This window comes from Stegastes partitus, unplaced genomic scaffold, assembly GCF_000690725.1.
Source record: "Stegastes partitus isolate 25-593 unplaced genomic scaffold, Stegastes_partitus-1.0.2 Scaffold216, whole genome shotgun sequence".
NCBI lineage: Eukaryota > Metazoa > Chordata > Actinopteri > Pomacentridae > Stegastes > Stegastes partitus.
Window position 1 is genome coordinate 194,911 of NW_007577947.1, and position 21,200 is coordinate 216,110.

General features: G+C 42.6%; 2 protein-coding genes across 2 annotated transcripts in view; one reads left to right on the forward strand and one right to left on the reverse strand.

Annotated features, from left to right (window-relative positions):
- The first annotated feature begins 4,679 nt into the window (after positions 1–4,679).
- Positions 4,680–17,286, forward strand: LOC103356720 (uncharacterized). The gene is made up of 14 exons (XM_008280972.1): positions 4,680–4,757; positions 7,557–7,886; positions 8,016–8,324; positions 10,572–10,853; positions 10,945–11,098; positions 11,827–11,996; positions 12,097–12,378; positions 12,517–12,816; positions 12,909–13,193; positions 13,284–13,446; positions 14,767–14,921; positions 15,027–15,102; positions 16,281–16,308; positions 16,832–17,286. The coding sequence occupies exons 1-14, from the start codon at positions 4,691–4,693 to the stop codon at positions 16,979–16,981; spliced, it is 2,751 nt and encodes a 916-aa protein (XP_008279194.1). The 5' UTR covers positions 4,680–4,690; the 3' UTR covers positions 16,982–17,286.
- A 466-nt stretch (positions 17,287–17,752) lies between these two features.
- The window catches only part of rrp8 (ribosomal RNA processing 8), a 4,627-nt gene continuing 1,179 nt past the window's right edge, over positions 17,753–21,200 (reverse strand). The window contains exons 4-8 of the mRNA XM_008280980.1: positions 20,410–21,199; positions 19,165–19,294; positions 18,970–19,076; positions 18,793–18,889; positions 17,753–18,295 (exon numbers count right to left, since the gene is read on the reverse strand). Coding sequence (XP_008279202.1) covers positions 18,182–18,295; positions 18,793–18,889; positions 18,970–19,076; positions 19,165–19,294; positions 20,410–21,199 — 1,238 coding nt within the window. The 3' untranslated portion in view covers positions 17,753–18,181. The remainder of the gene's footprint in view (positions 18,296–18,792; positions 18,890–18,969; positions 19,077–19,164; positions 19,295–20,409; position 21,200) is intronic.

The window sequence follows — 21,200 nt, forward strand, 5'->3', positions numbered from 1 at the left end:
ACTGTTCTTCTTCCATCTCTTGGCAAAATGGTGGAGAAGCATGATCCCAAACTGTCCAACTATTTTTTTTAAAAGTACATTTCATTGATAATAACTGAGCACTGCTTTATTTCATAGAGACTTCCATAACAAAAGCCAGGCTAGCGTTTTATGTTTACATTTAAAGGCTCCAACTATTTGAAGCATAAAAGTCAAAAGCTGCTTCTCCAAGAAAAATATGTCAAATAAAAACGTTTTTTTCCGCCCATATTACTGCTTTGTTTTCCTTTTTCTCTGTGTCTATGTGCATCTCTACAAATGTGTATGATTCTAGATTATGTTTCCAGATGTGCAGCCCAGAGAGCGGTGCCTGCTGATTGCACTGATATTTAGATGATTGTTTTCTCTTTGTACACGAATGCCAGCAGTGTCACAGGCCAATACTGGTATGTGACTTGGGTTGATAATGGCGTATCAATCAAGTTTCGTGTCAGCGTGGAATCCGTTCAAGCGCCTTTGAGTGTGTGTGGGAGGGCCGCGGGGTTTGGTGATAGTTCAGCTGTAAATGAATAACAGCAGCAGCAGGAGGAGGAGATGGTGCAGATGATCAGTGATTTTCTTCCTCTGACGAAAGTGATGATAACCTTCCTCAGAGTTAAGTAGGTTACCACGCAGCCCTTCGCAGGCAGGTTTACTGGGGCTTTACTGTGCACATATTATTACTGGCTCATCACCAACTACCTTTTTCCTGCTGAATTTCCACATGTGCATCCATAGACAAAGTGATAAAGAGAAAGACAGCGAGGCGAAGAGGATGCCAGTTGTACATCTGTGAAAACTATCAATACCTTGTCTGTGAAATGTTAACAATTCATTGTCAGTAAAATGCATTAACTCGCAGACAGAATAGGGCACGGACTGAAGGTTTCCAGACTCCTTCTCCACCTTTCGGGAATAACCCCTTCAGGTAATTTAATTAGCGGGAAGACTAACTTCCAGGTCCGTGCCCATGTGACTTCGCCTTGTCAAGTGTTTGCCCTCAAAAATCAACTGTTGCATGTAATTTTGCTAATAGACTGAACTGTGTTTTACCTTCCGGAGATACAATCATCCACAGTCAGAATCGAGTCCGAGAGCGAGACTGGAAGTAATAGGAGCTTTAATCTCGCTCTGATCGCGCCGACAAAACCTCTCTCATCTATCTGTGTGGTTCAGAAGGCAGCTTCTATGACTGGTCAATAGGACGAGAAACCTAATAAGAAATAAAACTCTGGCTTGATTGACAATTAAACCCTTAGAATAACTAAAGGTTAAGGTGAAATAAATGACTTTAAATGCACTTACATGGCATCTTTCTGCCTTAGTGCTACTCAAAGCACTTTACAAAGTGTGATTCAGTGTCTTGCCCAAGAACACTTGGGCATGCCCAGGGCTTGGGGATCGAACCACCAACCTTGCAATCGGTGGACATGATAAGCTCCTTGAGTTCCAGCCTATTTATTGATGTCCTCTGTCGTGGACATTTGTTTTTGATCTACATCGTTTGACTCATTTGAGCTACTAATGTGCTCAATAGAGGACATCCTGGCCGTTCCAATGATATCTCGTGTTGGGGTGGGGTGAGGGGAACTTTGTTTTCATGCTGACACAAAAATGGAAACTGCAGTAAAACACACTTTTCTTCTTCTCAGGAGGATCTGCAAACTCTGATTAATCGTTGTTTTTGAGCCTGATTCCCAAGTGTGTCAAGAGCGGCACAAAATAAGAGAAAAGAACATCCCCTCACGTCTTCTCTTTCTCCATAGATCAGAAAGTCCGTCACTGATTGAGCCATTCAGTCTTGCAGCCTGTTGTGATATCAAAATTCCACCTCCGACTTCCTCCTCCTTTTAATCTAATTTTACTTCTTTCAACCTTCTTGGCTCCTCTGTGTCCAATCTTGGTGCAACAGCACAACGGACGTCTAAATTCCAAAAATGCATCTTGATAACAGAGGACTGAGGATTGAAGTGGTTTGTTTGAGGAGTTACAAGCTTGGATGCGCAGATCAATCCTTAATTTAGGTCTTCTCCACACCCATGACATAAAGGAGGCGTAACACACAGCGTGAACATACAAACCATGTTGGGAGCAAGACGAAAAATGAATACATATCATTCAATAATAATACTCTTTTTTTGTATAGTACTCTTTTGTGTGCCATATTCATCGAACAAGTATGTTTGATTAGGAATAAAATTATATGACATCTATCCATTGTTTGCACATGTAAATTAAATAACAAGTACATATATATTGTATGTTATCATGAACACCGCTAAATGCAACGGTCGGTTGTCTCCCATGTGAAGATGTCTCATTTTATTAAATACCTGTTGCCTTGACTCATCCCTTGTTGCGTCTCTTCCTTACCTCCTTCCCTCTCATCTCCAGTAGAAGTTAGTAGAAGAGGAAGTTGTACAAACTGGAAAATGAGATGAGGGGTGTGGCCTTCTTCCTGAAAGGGGCGTGGTCAGCAGCAGCCCAATTGGATTTAAAGCTACAGACACCAAAACAGCTTGTTCGGAGCAGGCCTAAAGCCAGGTTTATCATGGTAGGGTTAATGATTTGTGCTTAAATTTGAGCTAAAACCTGAAATACGCATTGTGGGAACATGTGAGACTTAAATTAACTTGTTAAATAGAGGTATGGTAAGGGGCCTTTAAGGGATTATACACTGGAAAGTGATCCCAAATCGAGAAAAGGGAATTTATGAATGTTGCTTAAGCTCCTCCATTTGCTCTTTCAGGAGTCTTACGAAGGCTTCATCCACAAACACACAACTTGTTCACTGTTTATCTACCATTGACACTACTTCAGCGTCTTAGGGGCCCTAAAGTAGAGACTAGTGGAAACTGAGTGAAACCAGTTTTAGTTTAAAAACTCCAGGATGGCGTTGTAGTCTGGACAAACAGAAACGAAGACTTGAGGAAACTCAGACGTCTATGTTTGCTTTACTGCCATTATAAATGAATTCCCTGATTTGTTACGCTCTTTTGATGTGAGCCAAAGAAATCAGGGCCCTTATATACGCCCAACACTCAGACTACATTCAAGTAATACATTTTAAAAAACCATTTAAAAAATAAATAAATAAATACATTTTAGAAAAAAATAAAGACATTAGCCTTGACTCCAGGTGTTATTTCAACACAGATAACAAATTACAGGCATTTTTTTATTTGTCCTTGTTGTCTCTGCAGCTGTTGTGAACTTACGTCCTCCATAGTATTTTCAACAACTAAGCAACCAGCCTCTTGCTTCATGTTTCTACCAGCATCCCCGCACCCAGCGAACATAAATAATCACATGACATTCAGGTGTGTCAGTATGAACGGAGATTATTTCTCAAATGGAGCTGTGTTTTGTTGTTTTTTTAAATCTTGTTTTAAAATGTATTAGTGTGGTTGTAGCCTGAGTTTAAGGTGTATTTAAGGACCATGAATTTTTGGGGTGCAATAAAAGTTACAGCTGAGGTTTTTTATATTCTGTAGTTTAAAGGAGGAGTGTGGATGAAAAGACATTTAAGGCTTTTTAATAGATGTTTGTCCTGACATAAATCTGTTTACTCAGTCACGTTGTGGGAACCTGCCTCCCTTTTTGGGGACAAAAAGCGAGTCTCCATCATGTAAATCTTTCCGTTTTAGAGCGAAGGCTGGTATTCCAGTTTGAGTAAGGGTTTAGGCAAGTAGTAGTTATGGTTCTGGTGAGAGTTAGTCTCGAGGAAACGTGATGCCCTCTGAAGTGATGAAAACACCTCCTTGTGTGTGTGTGAAGCACAGAGCGAAAGAGGATGCACAGCTACTATTTTCTTTGTTGTAAAAACCCACTTTCACAGATTTGAAAAAGTTCTCACCATGTCTGCCAGTTTCATAAGACAAGATTCAGTCAGCCGTTAGAAAACCACACGTTATCAGAATGTGTTGGCAGCATTTTTTTTCCCCCCACTTTTTGTCAGGTCATTTCATTCACTGTCATCCTCCTGCGGTTTGCATGACTCAACACTAAAGCTGATCAACTTTAACACAAAAGAAAGCAACCTCATGCAGTGCTGAGCCCCTGCAAAAAAAAAAAACATTTACCTTCCTCATCCACATTGTTTGCACTTTTTCGCTTGCAGGGGGACAAATTGTACTCAGCAAATATGTCTGTCTGACAAAGAGAAAATAATACACAAAGTGAATCAGAGGAGCATTATTCCATAAAACAATGACCTGAAGTGAGTGATTTCCCAAACAGTAGTGAGCTGTCTCGCAGACACTCGGTCTCTGAGGGCCCCGGCAGGGACAGGATGGTATGAATGATGCATGGTCTCACCACTTCCCAAGGCGCCCTGCGTATATATGAGGTGGCTGAGTAACTGAACAGACACATCCTGCATGGCGACTTGCAAGAAAAACAGAGTCTGGGCATCTGAACACTGTAAGAGGACATGCAAATTTGCAACGACTCCAAAACACAAAAAGCAGGTTATTGTTTCAGGAAGCATAAGGGAGAAGCGGCATTTGTGTCAGTGTGTGTGTGTGTGTGTGCGCGCAGATAGTATGTGGGTGCATGAGTGGCAGCAAACATGTCAGCTGTAGAGGGTGTGTACCTATAACCATAACCACAGAAAACACACACTCTTTAAATACCCTGTGCCGTACGTACAGTTTCACTCAATGACACCATCATGGGATGCTCATGGTTGTTGATTTTGGGCCTCGTCCTAAATGTTGCTCATTGCTTGGAAATTCTGGGTAAGTCTGGAGAGTTACAATCCATCTGTGTCTGTCAGCTGTTTATGGGCTTATTTTACTGGACCTTATGGTCTTGTTTAACCTGTGGCATTTACACTGAGCAGCGCTGTTGCGGTTTTTCTCACTGATTAGTCCAATTAGAAATGCACACAGGCAATAAATCTGCAAGCTGGATGCATCCTCGAGGGCACTAAATAATAACTATTTTTGCGTTATATTGCTGATGACTTGTTTGTATTGTCACTCTGGCAGGCAGTTCGTTATTATTGATCAGCTGTGTCATCTAAAACCACAGTAATTCCTTTACAGCGTTTTAAAACTAATATATGAGTGTCGTTAAGATTTTTTTTTCTTTTTTTTTTTTCTTTGTGGGGAAAACCCTCTCCGGGCTGCACTTATTTAAAGATCCTACTGTTTGGTTTAGTGCACTCTTTGTTTCTGCAGAGTCACTGAGACTTCCAGCTGGAGATGAAAGTTTAAACAAGTGAAAGAGTCGTGTTTTCTTAAAGTCGAAAGCCTTATTTGTTTACCACATCCCCAGTCTGCAGAGCAAGACTCGCTGTGTGCCACTGCTGAATTGTAGCTGTTTGGTGTGAAAAAAGAAGCCCCTGAGGCTCAGGAAATGTAATGCAGTAGGTGATGCATGATTTTTTTTTTTCTTTTTTCTCAGTTAGTTTGTATCCTTAAGGTGTGCCTTTTCTATTCTTGGCTGACATTTATTTTGGCAATAACCTGCAAGGGCAAATGAATTATGAACCCACTAGGCATAATTGAACTGATACAGCATATTTATTTCCCTCCCTTGCTGTCCTTTCCTCTTAAAAGGCTTTGGAGCCACTCCACATTGTTTCCATTTGCTGTGATATATAGGAAGACCAACAGCATTTCAGCTTTAACAGTGTTTGATGCAAACAGTTTGGTTTAAACTGCAGCAGCTGGCTGCATGTTTGGAGGTTTTCCTTGAAGCAGTGCAGCAGTAAGCTGTCATCATTTTACTCATTATGTGTCTAAAGCTGAATAGAGGTTCTTGGCTTTGACTGACTGATAGAGAAAACTGCGTCCTCAAGTGCACTTTGATGAAGTCAGCAGAGGAAGCCGACTGAAGGAGACTTGGTATGCATTGGAGTCTGCACACTGTCCTTTCTGCAAGTGCTAAAACCTGTCAGCTTCTATTAAATGCCCTTTTCGCTGAAACCTCCCCTAACTGTGGCTGATTTCTTAGCTGTGTGGATGGAAGAGGTCGCTGCTGTCTGGGTATGGATCCGGGCAAAACTTTTGGACTGTTTTCATTTCATTAACATAATGGAGTTCTCTATTAAATATACACTGAGGGAACAGAGCCAAGTTTATCAAGTGTCATTGTGTGCCACAAAATCCACTTCCTGTCTTCAGCTCTTCGAGTATGAGGAAGCTGCTACAACTTCAATTCAGCTGCCAGGGGTCACTGTGTACCAAAGAGCTACCCATGACTTGAATGCACCGATTTTTAATATGAAAGCAAAGACTTTAAATAGAAGAAAAGAATGCATCTGCAAATTGAAGCCAAGATGGAAGTGACTTAAACCTGCATGATTTTTAACGGCCAGCAGGGGGCGACTCCTCTGACTGCAAAGACAAGTCTAATTGTAAAGAAGTCTATGAGGAAATAAAGCTACTTGTAACTTGATTTATTAACATTTTCCAGATGGGTTTATAGTATCAATCATTACTTTCAAGTCTAATTCAATACAGAATGATCTTTATTTAGTAAGTTATGGTTTAATTCAGAGTAAAACAGATTATATGGATGTTGATAAGATGAATGATTTCTCTTGTCTCCATATTAAAGCTTAACCTACAAATTATGAGGCCTCTATCACACATGCTAGTAGATGAAAGTTTTTGTTGTTTGTTTTGTCTTGTTTTTTTTTGTTGTTTTTTTTTGTTTTGATCTGTCTTCATCTGGGCAATAGGGGGTGCTACATGAAAAAAAAAAAACTTGAGGAAAAGTTAAAGATTCTGGCATTTTATCTTTTTACTGAGAAAGTTAATGCAGTTCTAAAGTTTTGATGTGATTTTTGGGTTTTTAGTTTCACTTGCTGCCTTTTGCGTCCACCGCTTTGGTTCAGAAATAAAATACTAATTGTGCAGCTATTGGGGGGGAAAAGTCCAAAAAGTTTTTATGCGAAACTGCTTTATATGCTACATGGAAAATGCTAAATGTAAAACAAAGGGAAGGAATTAAGAATTTTTTGCAGGATTCACCAACTTCTCATTTTAGTTCAGTTTAGTTTTTCAGTTTGCCTTTTCTTTATAACATTAATTATGGCCTATTAGATAATAAGTTCTCTTCCATTTTCTGTTTTCATTTCAAGTTAAAACATAAAATATCCTCATTAGGTTTAAAGCTAATGTGCTAATGTTAGCATGAGCTAAGCTATTATAGTGAAAAATTGCAGCATCTTCAACATCAGCATGTCAGCGTTTAAACCAAGGCACCCCTAGTCTTGTTTCTATTGATTAGTCATTGGCAAGTTCTAATCGTGATAAACTGACCGAGGAGCTCATCACCACTGACCCAGTTAGTCTGACTCATCCATCACGGTTTCACTTAACCAGTGCAAGACAATGGGATGTGTGCAGCCTCTGTCACCGGCACAACAATGGACATCTATCACGCTGCAGTCAGTCCTCTCAGGAACACCAACAATCACATTTCCCCCCGCAAGACATTTCTGCTTTGCCAGTGTTTGCAATTTCTGTTGGGTTGAACTCCTGACCTCTCGTCATTATTGAACACTGTGTTGTTCTTTGTGTCAGGTCTGGACGGATATCCGAATCTTGAGGTCTCCCGCAACGTCACGGCCGTCCTGGGCGAGGACGCGTATCTGAGCTGCAGATATCTGGGTGACAGTCTGATCCAGACCGCCAAGTGGAAACGGCAAGGTAACTCTAAAGGCACAGCAAAGAGCCTGGCGGGGTTTAGACTCGGCAAACCTTTTGGCCGGGACAACTTCTCGAACCCAGAATCTCTCACCAACCTCACAGTTCAGATGAAGGTGTCCAGTGTGGGAGTGGAGGGAGAATACATCTGTGAGTTTGAATCGGATGAGGAGAATTTCTTTGCAAGCGTGTTCGTCTCTGTAGTAGGTAAGCCAAGTCAATAATACATTCTTTAATTCACTCAGATAAAACTCCTGACTGCTGATTTTAATGAAACTGATGCATCATTCCCCCCTTGACATCATTCAACATGTTTGCTTGTTAATCCATTCACAGCTCGGCCTCATATTCAGATCCTGGTGGATGCGGAGACCATAAATGATACTCACTTCCAGTCTGTGTCGTGCTCTGCCGTCGGTGGCAGACCCACGCCTCAGATCAGCTGGCTGGTCGGCGGGCTTCCTCCTTCAGATCACTTCTTCACTGTGAACGTGACTGAAACTCTGCACTCCAACGGTACCTCCACCCTGAGCAGCGTCCTCCGCTTCCCCACCCGCCTGCAGGACGAAAACAGCGTGACCTGCGTGGTCCAACACCCGACCCTCCCACAGCCTGAGCTCACCACAGCCGAGGTGGAATCCTACAGTAAGCTCACAAGGCCCATTGGTGTTGTTGTGTTTGTGCGTTGCCAGGAGGTGACATATTGTATTGCATCACCACTCCGAGGTTTGCAATCACGCATCATGACTCAGCAACTTGCAGCACAATAACTTTCTCCTGCTGATTTTTTTTTCACACAGGCTGTTCCCTCCTCTCACTCTGCTCCACATACACAGTGGCAGACCATAAATCACACTGCACAGCGCGATGCATTCATGCGGGCGTGCAGCATTTCGCTGAAGTCGAGCATATGGAGCAAATAAAGCAGCAGCAACGCAGCGACTAATTAACAGCGATAATGTAACGCGGCGCAGCGTGCAATTTGGTGACCGTGTTCCCTCAGTGCAAAATGTATGTACACGTGCACCTGTTGACTTGGTGAAAGCTCATTTTCCAATTTTCCGGCTTTGATTTTTAAAGTTTTTATACGCTACAAAGTATTGAGTTAGATAGAGGATCAAATAACCTCAGCTGAGAGGTACCAAGAAATCCAGCACTCTAGTGTTCTTTTCAGTTCCCCAACTCACTAGAACTAGTTCAGTAAAAGGATTTGGTCAAGAGATTTGTTCACTGAATTGTTCAGAGCTTGACCCACTGAGTAGCCCCACTCCATGAAGTGAAACAGGCCCAGATTGTGTATATTCCTCACAGTCCTCAGCTGTCAGACCCAGAAGTGCTGCAGCTTTGACAAACATCCCAAGTTCCTTTTGTGCTTTTGATATTTTAAACTTTTCCCTGCTGAATGTCGATGATGAACACTCATTTTAAGTCTTTTTTTTACTAAACTGATGTACAGTTTGGCATCACTCTTGAAGTTGCTGAGCCTGATTCAGACATTTTGCACGACTGACTTTCATTCAGGACTCACGTTCACTGTGTAGTGCATTCAGCGAACGAACCACTGAACACGTATCGCTCCCTCGCAGTGAAAGAACATCAGACAGTCGAACAGGAGCTGCTGACTCTCACTCAGAATGTGTATCTCTGTGAATGAATCAATGATATGTTTGCTCACAGCTGACTGAGAGCTCAAATGGACTGAGAACTTGGACTGTCATTGGTCTTTTTGAGCAAATCATTCACAACCAACACAGCACGCTCGATTTATTTAGTCACAACATTTTGCTATGCCTGTGGACTCCAAGTTGCTAAAAACTTTTGTTCATGCAAGTTTAAGAAAAACTGAAAAGTGTGGAGTTGTGTAGTTTAGCACTATGCTGTCCCAGATGACACTTCAGTGAATTTTCTCTTGTAAATGCATCTGACGCAAAAAGAGCAACAGTTCAAGCACAGAAACCCAGGTTGGTAAGAAACAGCTGGTAAAACGGATACAAAAAGCCACATGTTGGCTCTGGTTCAGCACACAAAACCCAAAATAGGAGGCCGAGACCAAACAAGTAGTTACCCCAGTGAGGAGCATCATAATGCAGATTTGTTATCGACCTTTACTGAACTACATTCTCTTCTAGAACCAACTTTGAGTTCATCTTTTTTTTTTTCTGTGTGGTTAATTAGCGACTTCTTTGTTTCTTTGGTCGTGAAATGGAACAGAACATCCAGAACATCCAGATCCCTGCGTGGATACAGTGAATGTTTATCCTGCAGACTGTATGGTAACAGTCCCATTAGCCTGAACCAGGCCAGCCAGCTCGTTTGTCCGCGATACATTTACACTCCGCTGAAGTACTGCAGCCTAGGTAATTTTCTAACTACGGTGGTAAAATCCACACATAACTTTAGGTGTTAACAGATGGAAATTTTCAAGCCAAAGTGCGTTAACTCACTTTAAATGTACACACCTCTCCCCAGCACCCGGGCCATTATGAGGTGTTAGCTCACTTCTCTTACTCATTAGGGATGTCTGGCTATTGCATTACACCACAACTTTTATGTATTTGATAATAGACTCTGATCTCTGCTGATTCCCCGTATTAAAGCCCGTGGTTCTCTCAGCTTTGGTTGGACAGCAGCTGGGCCAGACATCTGCTCTCAGCTGCAGCTCAGCCAACAGATGGGACAGGTGATAAGCCTAAGTCAGCACTCTCCAAAAAACCCGAGCAGAAGCCCCCTTACGGGGCTGTGTTTAGCTAACATCCAGCTCATCCGGCCCCGGCTTCCTATTTAACAAAAACACCCCGAGCCTCTACTTGCTATCTGACTTTTTAATTTGCTGGAAAAAACATTAGACCTTGTGAAAGAATAACTCTTCTCGCCTTTCTTCCTGCTCCTCAGCGAGGCCAAATGTGACCATTAAAGCAGAGATGGTACAGCGAGGAGAAAACGATTCCTGGGTGGTCTCTTGCGTTTCATCTGGAGGGAGACCCGACACTGACATCTCTTTGGCTTTGAACACGACAGAGGAGCTGCACAGGGAGAGCGACACGGATTCAGACGTACAGAAAGTGTCCGTCTATCTCCCTGCCACTGAGCATGAAGGCCGCACCGTCACCTGTGTGTTTGACCACCCAAAGTTCACACAAAAGGAATCACGAGTCTTAACTCTCCCGACTTTCTGTGAGTGGAATCAGTGTTTTTTATGTGAAAAGCTGCTGATTCTCATGAGGTAAAAGTTACAGGAAACAGACATCGTTTTTTTTTCCCACAGATTTGTCTGGAGTTCAGTTGAACTCCGAGCTGGGAAACATCAGCGACGACTTCCAAGCCACTGAATATTTAGAGCTGCAGGAAGGAGAGAGTGACGTCGTTATCGGCCTGGAGGTCTCGGGGAACGTGCCACGTTACAATATTATCTGCAGCAAGTAAGAAATATTCAGCGTTTAAAGGAGCGCTCCGTCAGTTTTGTGTATCGTGGAGAACTTCTCCTCAAGCCGTGAAAACAATAACTCCTCTGTTGCTGCAGAGGAGCTTGTGAGAGTACGAAAAAGAAGCCTTTTGTTGAGACTTGCAATTTTTAACAGAAAGCCTGTGTTAGCCGTCGGCCATGAGAAATGTGACATGCCAGGCAGGGAAGATTAAGAAAACATGTTATTCAGCTGCATTATGGAAAATGTAAAACCAAACGACTAAATGTCAGGATACCTTCAGTTCAGCCGCTTTTATTTATGAGACCTGTAACTAAAATTTGTGGAGCACCTCTTAAACATCTGCCTCGTTTTTTTTTTTTCTTTAATGACGACCGTTAAATCCTTAATGTCGTCATTTCGTCGCCTCATATGCGGCGACTGTGTAACAGTTTTAAAGACCAATATAGGTAGATAATGACTGACTTGAATATGACTGTTTTTTTTCTCATGTAAACACCATCTGAAACAACCTACATATCCTGTGGAGGATGTGGTGACACATTTGGTGGCACAAAACCACAAGTGACAGACAGCAGGAACCAGATTCGAGCACATTTCCTCATCAAAACGTGTCTTTTTTTAAGAATTTTTTTAACTTTTTTTTTTTTTAGCCAGTGATATTTTCATATTGGGGACATATTAAAACAGAAGCATGAATTTGTGGTTGTGTATTTGCCCTGCAGAGATGACGGGCCCTTGCCTGAGGGCGTGGAGCTGGTTGGCATGAGCCTCGTGGTTCAGGGTCCTGTGGAGCATCAGCACGCTGGTCTGTACGAGTGTGTCGTCTCTTATCACCATCTCGAAGCGGCGCTGCGGTTTAATGTGACCGTTAAAGCTCCAGTCGTACACTCTGGTAGGTGAAAGGCTTTCATGGCTGGCTCTGTTTTGAATTTCTGCATCGTCACTTTATAAAATATTGATGTGGAACCTTCTCTTTCCACCCTTCGTCTCAGTTCCTCCCACAATAGGGGTTGATTTGCGGACCGAAGATGGACGCTGGGTGATTGAGTGCTCAGCAGCTGATGCTGTTCCTGCAGCCAACGTGTCCTGGCTCCTACCAGAGGGTGTGTCTGAGGACTTTTGGTTCAATTCCACTTCTCAGAATGGAAGCCACTCTGTCAGGGGAGTTTTACTCCTCCCTGCCTGCTCGCCTCAGGAGCTCACTGCAGAGTGTGTGATAAATCACCCAGCATTTGAGGAACCAGAGAACAGAAGCATAATACTCCCTCTTTGCGGTATGTTCGACAAATCAACCGATGGGTAATTTTGTCTGAGTAGCGGACGTATTTGGCCAAGTAAGCGCACCATAGATTTTTATCTTTTTCTCAAAAGAAACCCCTAACTTCCTGATGTTTAACTGCTTTCCCACACAGCTCGGCCCAACATCACCATCAGCGCCAGCACTGAGTGGAAAGACGGTCACAAGCACACGAAGCTGGACTGCTCTGCAGACAGCTCTGCTCCTGCAGCAGCTATAACCTGGCATGTTGGGAACTCTGACGACAACATCAGCCATGTGACGGAGGCTGAAGTCCAGGCTGATGGGTCGGTGTCGGCCCGCAGCTCTGTGCACTTTCTATCCTCTCTGTATGCTGGTCAGAATCTGACGTGCACGGTGCAGCATCCGAGCCTGGAGGCACCAGAAAGAAGAACAATACACCTTCCTGTGCACAGTACGCTGCTACTTTCTTCGAAAACACTTCTTTCTATGACACAGTGTCACACAGCTTTCATCTCCTTCCTGCCTCCCTCTTTTCTTTTTCAGAAGCCCCTCTGCTGAGTGTGTCACTGGTGCAACAGCAAGACCCTTCTCCCTGGCTGGCAGTGTGTCGCTGCAGAGGGGAGGGTGTCGGGAAAAACCTCGCCTGGATCCTTCCTGAAAATGCCAAAAGTCAAACGTCCCTGCACTCAGAATATGAAGGGCACATGCTGGAAGCCAGGCTGACTTATCAGTTTCCTCTGGCCCGTCATGAAGGGCAGGACCTGAGCTGTGTGTACCAGTTTGAAAATGGGAACACAGAGAAGAAGACGGTTCATGTCCCCAGATACTGTGAGTGTAGCTGAAATAAAATGAACACATGCACACTTCAGAAATTCACACAAATCCAGAGACACAAAGTTGACCTTCAGTGCTCTGCAGATATCACCTCTTTGAGAGTCCTGAACCACACGACTCCTCTGAAAAGCCGCTACACTGCTCAGCCTGTTGTCCACCGACTGTCGCTGCACGAGAATCATCACAACCAGAAAATCCTGCTCCGAGTCGAAGGAAACGTGCCGGAGTACAACCTCAACTGTCAAAGGTGGTGTATCCGCTTTATGTACCGTCTTATCAAGATGAAGACGCTCCTGGGGGTTCGCCAGTCAGATAGGAAGTGCCAACCTGAAAATGTAAACTGGATCATTTACACAACCTTGATGCTATAGAGCATCATTTGGCTAAATAAGCTACAGATGGGAGATGATTAGCTTAGCTTAGCTTAGCATAAAGAATGGAATAGCTGTTTGAATCCGTCCAAATGTTCAAAACATTACCTTTAAACAGCTCGAAATGCTCAATAATTAACACTCTTTTCTGTTTATTTAATTTGTATTTTAAAAAACTATGCGTAAAAGTTAACACAGTTGGTTTTATACAGGGTTATATGTGGGACTATTTCTTGGCCGCGTGCTATAAGTTTCCTCCTGTTTTCAGCCATTATGCTAAATGTTACTTCTCCAAGAAATCATCTGGTGCACAACCTCCATAATTAACAACTTTTTAGATTTCAATTTTTGAAAAAGATATAGATTATTGAATTGAGCTTTAGAGGTCGTTGTATTGGCATTTTGATACTGTTGCATTGAGGCAAGCAAATTGTTTCAATGTGTCCCATCTATGCAAAGCTAGGCTAAATGCTAACAGGCTGTAGTATGCATGGTTGGGAGATTTATCACAATGAAATGTTCCATTTCAGTCAATATTAATAGTTATTCATAATTTTTAGAGACTTATTTTTAATACAGACCAGGAGAAAATATTAACATCTCACCTTAATACTGTTTGTAGAAAGAAAGAAAGAAAGAAAGAAAGAAAGAAAGAAAGAAAGAAAGAAAGACAGAAAACCCCAGAGGCACAATGAGGGTGACCAGAGTAAAGCTGCTCACCTGGATGTGAAGTCTGTTTGCTGAGAGTGTGTCGCTTGTAAGGTGGAGGTGGTGGGGACACATGGTTGTGGGTGTTTTTAGACCAGGAAGCTGGTCTTCGCCGACTACAGCCTCCAGCAGGGGAGGTCTGTGGGAACAATCAGAGGCAACAAGAGGGCTGTAGACCAGCATGCCAAGGAAGACCTGCATGGAGGCCAACAGGGAGAGCAGTGGAGAGTGAAGGGGCTTCGTTATCTAGGGACATGATCGACTGTTTATGCGCCAGGGAGGGAGTAAAAATGAGTTTGTTTTGTTCTTCATGTATTTGTTATTTGCTTTAATGGTGGTTTGCATCAAATGCATTCAAGTGAAACTATAGAAAATTCCATGTGGTGTAAACTAATAATCATCTTATTGCTGTTGATGAGGTGTCTTATTTAAAGCAAAATTTTGAACTCTTTCTTTAAACTCAATTCCAAATCACCTGTGTGTTTCAGGAGTGACGGTTCATCTGTCCCAATGGAAGGAGCTGCAATGATCCTCCAGTCAGAGCGCACAGATAAAGGCCTGTACACCTGCTTGGCGTCTTTCTATCACCACACAGCCACCGTCAACATTCAAGTAGAGGTCATAAATGAGAGTGAACAGTTTGGTAAGTCTCTGCAATGTGAGAAACATGTTTGTCATGAAACTGTGATGATTATCAACACACTGTTTGAAGATGAGATCTAATATCTTTGTGTACTGGGTGCTGCAGCGCTGATGGCCATGATCTGCATCTCCACGGCGTCCGCCATCCTCCTCATCTTGGTCGTCACCATTTGCGTGTGCTGGTGAGTTTCATGCTTCCACAGGTGACGGGTTTGCAGCTCGGCAGGTGATGTGTAGACGGGCAAATTAGGGCAACGCTGCCAGCGACAGACAGCATGAGACAAACAGGATGTGCGTATTGTTCACCCAACTCACCGAAACCCCAATGCCGTGCAGCTATTCACAAACAGGAAGTGTGCGGCTGAAGCAGACAGGTGTCTTTGCCACCGCAGCCCTCCATTTCAGACAGGTAGAAATTGTTAGCAAGTGAGAATAACAGATTTATTTTCCAGTTTCCTGCTCTGGCTCTTAGCAGTGTTACTTCTGGCAATTTGCGCAGCAGACTGCTGTTCGCTGGCCTCTTTATCATCAGAGCCACACTGCAAAAGTGAAGGTAAAAGGTTCAAAAAGTCCACATGTTCGGAAGTTATTAGTATAATGAAATTCAAGCTGCCATTCATCAGTGAAAAAAAAAATCCACAAATTCATCTCTTAATGCTGCTGCTGTTGGAAAACAGTCTGTGAGTCACGTCTTTTACAACTGATGTGGGATATCTGTCACAATCCGAGATCTGTTTATGGTTTCTGCCTGCACAAGTTTCCACATTTCCCCCCGTTTGGTGCCAAATCTGACTCAAGAATGTTCGTCAGGATCAGATTAAGTCTCTTTCTGTGGATAAAGCTGCACCGGAGTGCTTTACAGGTTGATTCAATGCTGCTGCCACTCTGGATGGAACATTTGGCGAAGGTGCCATTGGTTGAATCTCTGTCCCGTTATCCCTCGCTCCGGTGGGAGGGTCCTGTCAGGCTAATTTGGGAAGGTCAGTCACCCGGCGAACAACAAGAAAACATGACTCCCCGAGAGGATGGCTATTCTGGGACCAACGTCAGACCTCCTCACCCTCCTCAGGGCTGAAGACTCTTTTTGACACGGGGCTGATGTCGCCGAGGTCATAACGTACAAAGTGAGACGCAGCTTCTGACATCAGAGATCAATGATGAGAACTCGGGTCACGCATTGATATTCTCGTCGCATATAATCCTTTCACACCTGCAACTTGACGACTCGGACCGACTCCGTGCGTCCGATTGTGTCACAGTGTCATCTAGTGGTGACTCTCAGCCCTACAAATCCTTCAAAAACACACTCAAAAATGGGTTATATCAACTAATAAAACCTTTTTTTTGTTTTGTTTTACAGCAAAAGAAACACCCGGAAGGAGTATAAGGTACATTTCAAATCGGTTAACATGCACATTTTCAGAAAGTTTGAGTATATAAATTTAATATTTTACTTTATTTTAATAATTCCTCTTCCTTCTGTAGAAATGACAGCTAAAACATCCGACACTCAGAGCTGAACACTAATATCAAAATCATGTGAAACGATATCAATTTTAGTATCGTGAAACATTTCATTTTTATGAGCAAGAGTTTGATTACATGTGCCACATTGTCAATATAATGTGCAATATTTAATTTTTTTGGTGCTATATTTCTTAGTACCTCAGTATCATTGCCAGCATTACTTTTTACTTTTCTATTCTACTCCTATTTTAGCGTATTTATTTAATTTTCAGTGATGTATTGTACTTTTCTACTCGGCACTGCATTTCTTATGTCATTTCTCATGTTACTAAAGCTTTACTTTATCTTATATTGTCATAATTTCTCTGGTTTTGCTCATTGTTGTGTTGTGCAAAACTTCAAAACCCAACATTAACAGCTTCTGTCCTCCGCTCTGTAACTCAGAAGCGGGAGTCTGTCTCGGCCTTGACGGCTCTGATGCACGAACCCACCTCTCCGCAGGTGAAGAAGTCGGCGGCGACGGAAAAGGACAGTAAAGAATACGCTCAGCTGGTCAGCTACTCCATCGTCATCGACGTCAAGAGTACGGTGTGAAGACAAGAGGTGCTTTCTTGGCCACTTTCAGCTTAACGTTGTGCACAAACTATAGATGTGAAGGCTTACCGGAACCGCAGCAATGTTTGTGATCTCAGTGTGTTTTTATGCGACTGTAGCATTTAAAAGTGAAACTGTAAATGTACTGGATTATTAGAGTTCTTATAGAGATTGGCATTAATGATCTGAAAAGCAGAAATTTTGCACTTTTTTTTTCTCTTACTTGAATTTTGCATTCCATTGTACACACATTGTATTTTCAGGGATTTTTTTAAAAACTTGTCAATAAAGTGATTCAAATGTAATTTTCCATTTTGTTCAGTTTGTTACCATCAACTTACTCTACTTGTCTACAAACACATTTCCACAAATAGCAGACACGACGACCAGACTTGGCTCTGACTCTACACACCAACTGTCCTTGTAGTATCTTTGCTCGGTTAAATTAGCGGAGACCATCTGCTGTGACAGCAGGAGTGATGCTATAAATAAATTCTTGTACGCTGTAGGATCCAGATGTAAACAGATTGAACTCCAGCTCATGTCCTCACATCAGGCCACAGCACTGTTACCCCCTCTGGTGGCAAATCATCAGGAATGCAACGGGTTAAAGCAGCTTTTTCTTTCACTAACTCTCTACCATCCGCATTTCAAAGTAGTATTTCCCCGAGAATTATCATATAAAAGCTAATGTTTCTAATCACTGAGCATGAATGAGTGAACAGGCTCCCATAAGTGTTAAAAAATACCCACATCATAGAGTCATTTTAAAAAAAAACGTAGATTTTTAAAGATATTTTGATGTATTTTTCCGTCAACATTCACACGACTTATCTTACAAAACTGCCTAAATTACTGCAGCTGTGTTCGCAGGTTTCATTTTTTCATTTATTCCACTGATCTCCAACCAGAGAGGACGAACTCATCAGAGGATTCAACTGAGGGAACCTGCCAGCACCTGATACACACAGTAATCACAGACCACCGTTTTACATGAAGAAAATCATGTGCATACAGCATCATACACATCATTTAACTGTAAGAAAAGGTGTGAACAAAAAGCAATTTACAGAGGCTTCAAAACTGCATCAAAAGAACATGATACAGTTAAACAGAAGCGTACAAATCTGTACAAGAAGCCAGGAAGTGTCCACTGACGTAGTGATGACCAGAAATGACAAATGCAGTCCTGGAACGTCTTCATCTCTTCTTATACACACAGGGCCTCAACTGCAGGCCGAATTTCTTTACATTTTCTGGAGCGTTTCCCGTCTTCACAAAGTCAAAGGAGTAGAAATGAGTGTTTTCTGTATCCTGGAGACAGAAAAAAGGGGGGAAAAATCAATAGTTGTCACAATACAACTTAAGCAACTTTTCAATTGGCCAACATATGATCAGATTGAGCTGTGTGAACAATGCTCATCTACCTTTAATACATGTAACTGTGTCAAAAACAATATTCGTCTCTACCTGTGGTTTCCTGCCCGCAGCACCACAACATATGAATTATAAAGGATGTAGCTGCCAGGCACTGACTCTCACAGAACTCTTTAAGGAAAAACCCACCATGATGCCTGTATTCACAATAGATACTCTTCTATATCTATGTATGATTAATTCACTTTGAAAAGCTGGAAACAAACTTGTAAATGTAGACATTTATGTGGCAGAATACCCCTTTGCTGTTGGAGTCTGAGCTCACTAACTTGAACAACAGCTGTGACACTGCATGCACAGACATGATTAATATTTAAAAAGAACAGGAAGTTCTTCTGTCGCTGGAAATGTGCTTGTCGTGTTTCTTTCCTCACCTTTGAAACCATCTTAAAACCAAGATTTGCCAGGGCGGTGAGGAAGTTCCGCACGTTTTCGAATCGACTCGCCACTTCTGCTATTTTAAGGACGCCCCTGGAATAATAATGCAAAACAATTACACAGACAGCCAGTGAAGAAAACCAAACATTCTGGATCAATATTGCAGCAATTACCCCATTTTTAAGACTCGGTTGGCCTCGGCTAGAAAGTCAGCCAGGTTGGTCCCCATGAGAGAAAGACAGAACACTCCGATGTCCACGGAGGCGTCTTTGAGCGGCACCTGCATGGAAGTAATGTGTTTTACTTGAACGCAATCATACAAATTTGTGCAGGAATTATTTTTTTTTAAACCCAGAAAAAACCCTCACTTTGGCCATGTCGCAGACTGTAACCAGCTCACAGGCAGCCGCCAGGTCGAAGCTGTGCACTTTGTTCTTCACACTGCGAGCAATTTTGCAGTCGCCACAGCCAAAGTCTGCAACCACGAGAGACGGCGGCCTGAAACGAGAGAATAATTGCATTCAGAAGAGCTTCGATCTGCAGATTCAAAGCTCGCAGGACAACAAACTACCAACAAGTCGCTCCTCTGCTCCCAAACTGCTGACGCTAACAAGGCCCTCTTCTCCACAGCGGCATCGATTAAACACCCACAGAGCGGCATTATCTGCTGCGTGACTCCTCGCTGTCAGAAAGCCTTCAGCAGAGTAATGTGTGATATTTGCTGTTTATAGCCGATAAATGATGTCGCTAACAGGAGTTCTGGAGCCACAATAACCTGCCTGAAGGAGAAATGTGGCAGATTATTGAATCTCTTCTGCTCTTGAGATGCAAAGACACGACCTGTAACTGTCTCGAAAAAGGTCTTGACTGAACTCGTAGGTCTGACTCACATCAATCTAACTTTTGTGCTTTTTATTATAGTGTATTAATTATTGTTCAGATCTGAAACCAGTTCACCTGCACCTCAGTTTCTGCTCAAAATGTGTCAAATCACACAGAAAGATTCTCCCGTCTTTGTCACAAATGAAATGCTTTTGTTTTTCTGAGACATCTTAGCAAGTAAAATTCAGGAATTTAAATGCGAAAATAAACTGAAAATAGAACATAAAGGAACCCTCTCTGTAAAGAAACATAAGTAAATCACGACTCCATCGTCACACATTGAATTAAATGGTGGATTTTGCTAATTTTGATTGAACTGTGTAGTAAAATCATAATCAGATGTCAGAGTTTACACGTTAGAGACATTTAATTCATGAATCTTTACTCTCTCCTGTGTAACAAAAACCTTGATGCTCAAAGGTTCTTTTATTAGCTTTCTGGATCTTTTATCGGCATCTTAGATCTTCTTCAGCACATGGAGCTGGTTCAAGTGTCATCACATAAACTCAATATCAAGCTTGTTGTGTAAAGACGGTAAGTCTGATACTACAAGGTGTATTCTTAGGTGATGTAACGTCATCTGAGCCAGAGGAAAAAAAACCCTGAAAATAGCTGGTAAGTGGACTTTTGATCTTAGATTATTTCATGTCCCAGGTGTATTTCCATGCTTTATGAACTCAGATACTAATTTTTCCCACAGAAACCTAAGAAATCAAATTAAAGTATCTCACTTTTGTCGGATGTAGGCGATGACTGCGTCCACCGGATTCGTCGGCCACCTCTGCACCTGTGCCGTGTATCCTTTGTGGTAAACCCAGAAGGCCTGTGGATCCTGTTTGAACATCCGCTTGGCCTCGCCGCTCGACGTGCTGTACATCACCTCGTTAATGTAACGGAAACGGGCCGACTCCAGCCGCTGCTCCATGCGGGACCTGAAGGAGGTGGCTCGGTCCGGTTTCACCTCCTCTTCTGGCGCCGCCGGCTCGTCTTTCTGCTCGGCCGGACTCTGGAGTTGGGTCGTCTCCTGACTGTGGAGCATCTTCAGCAGCTTCTGTCTCTTCAGAGTCTGTTCTTTGCTCAGCTCAGGTTTCAGTCTTTTCGTTGGGGGCTGCTGTGCATCTTCTGTGATCTCAGGCTCGCCTGCTTTTAGCTTTGATCCCCCAGCAGAAGCATTTTTTTCAACTTTGCCACACATTCTTTGTTTTTCTTTCACATTCGGCTGCTTTTCTTCTGTTCCAACAGAAAACACATCAGTGTCTTCTTCAGTTCCTTTTCTTTTCAGGGGTTTACGTTCGTTCTGCTTTTTCGTTTTCTGGGCTGCTGTCTGACTCGTCTTTTTACTGCTATTGTTGTTACATGAATCTGTTTTGACTTCTTCCTTTGCCTTTGGTTTATCGACAGCTTTTTCTTTATTTGCTTGGTCCTCAGTATTATTCTGGCGGAATTTATTTTTACATTTCTTCTTGTTCTTCATTTTGTTTTTCCACTGCTGTCGGCTCAGTTTGTCTGCATTCTGTGGTGC

Coding starts and splice junctions, on each gene's coding strand:
- LOC103356720 (XM_008280972.1), top strand. CDS start 4,691: ATGGGATGCTCATGGTTGTTGATTTTGGGCCTCGTCCTAAATGTTGCT. Junction 11,997..12,096: donor AGCTCCAGTCGTACACTCTG/GTAGGTGAAAGG, acceptor CCTTCGTCTCAG/TTCCTCCCACAATAGGGGTT. Junction 12,817..12,908: donor AATACACCTTCCTGTGCACA/GTACGCTGCTAC, acceptor TTTCTTTTTCAG/AAGCCCCTCTGCTGAGTGTG.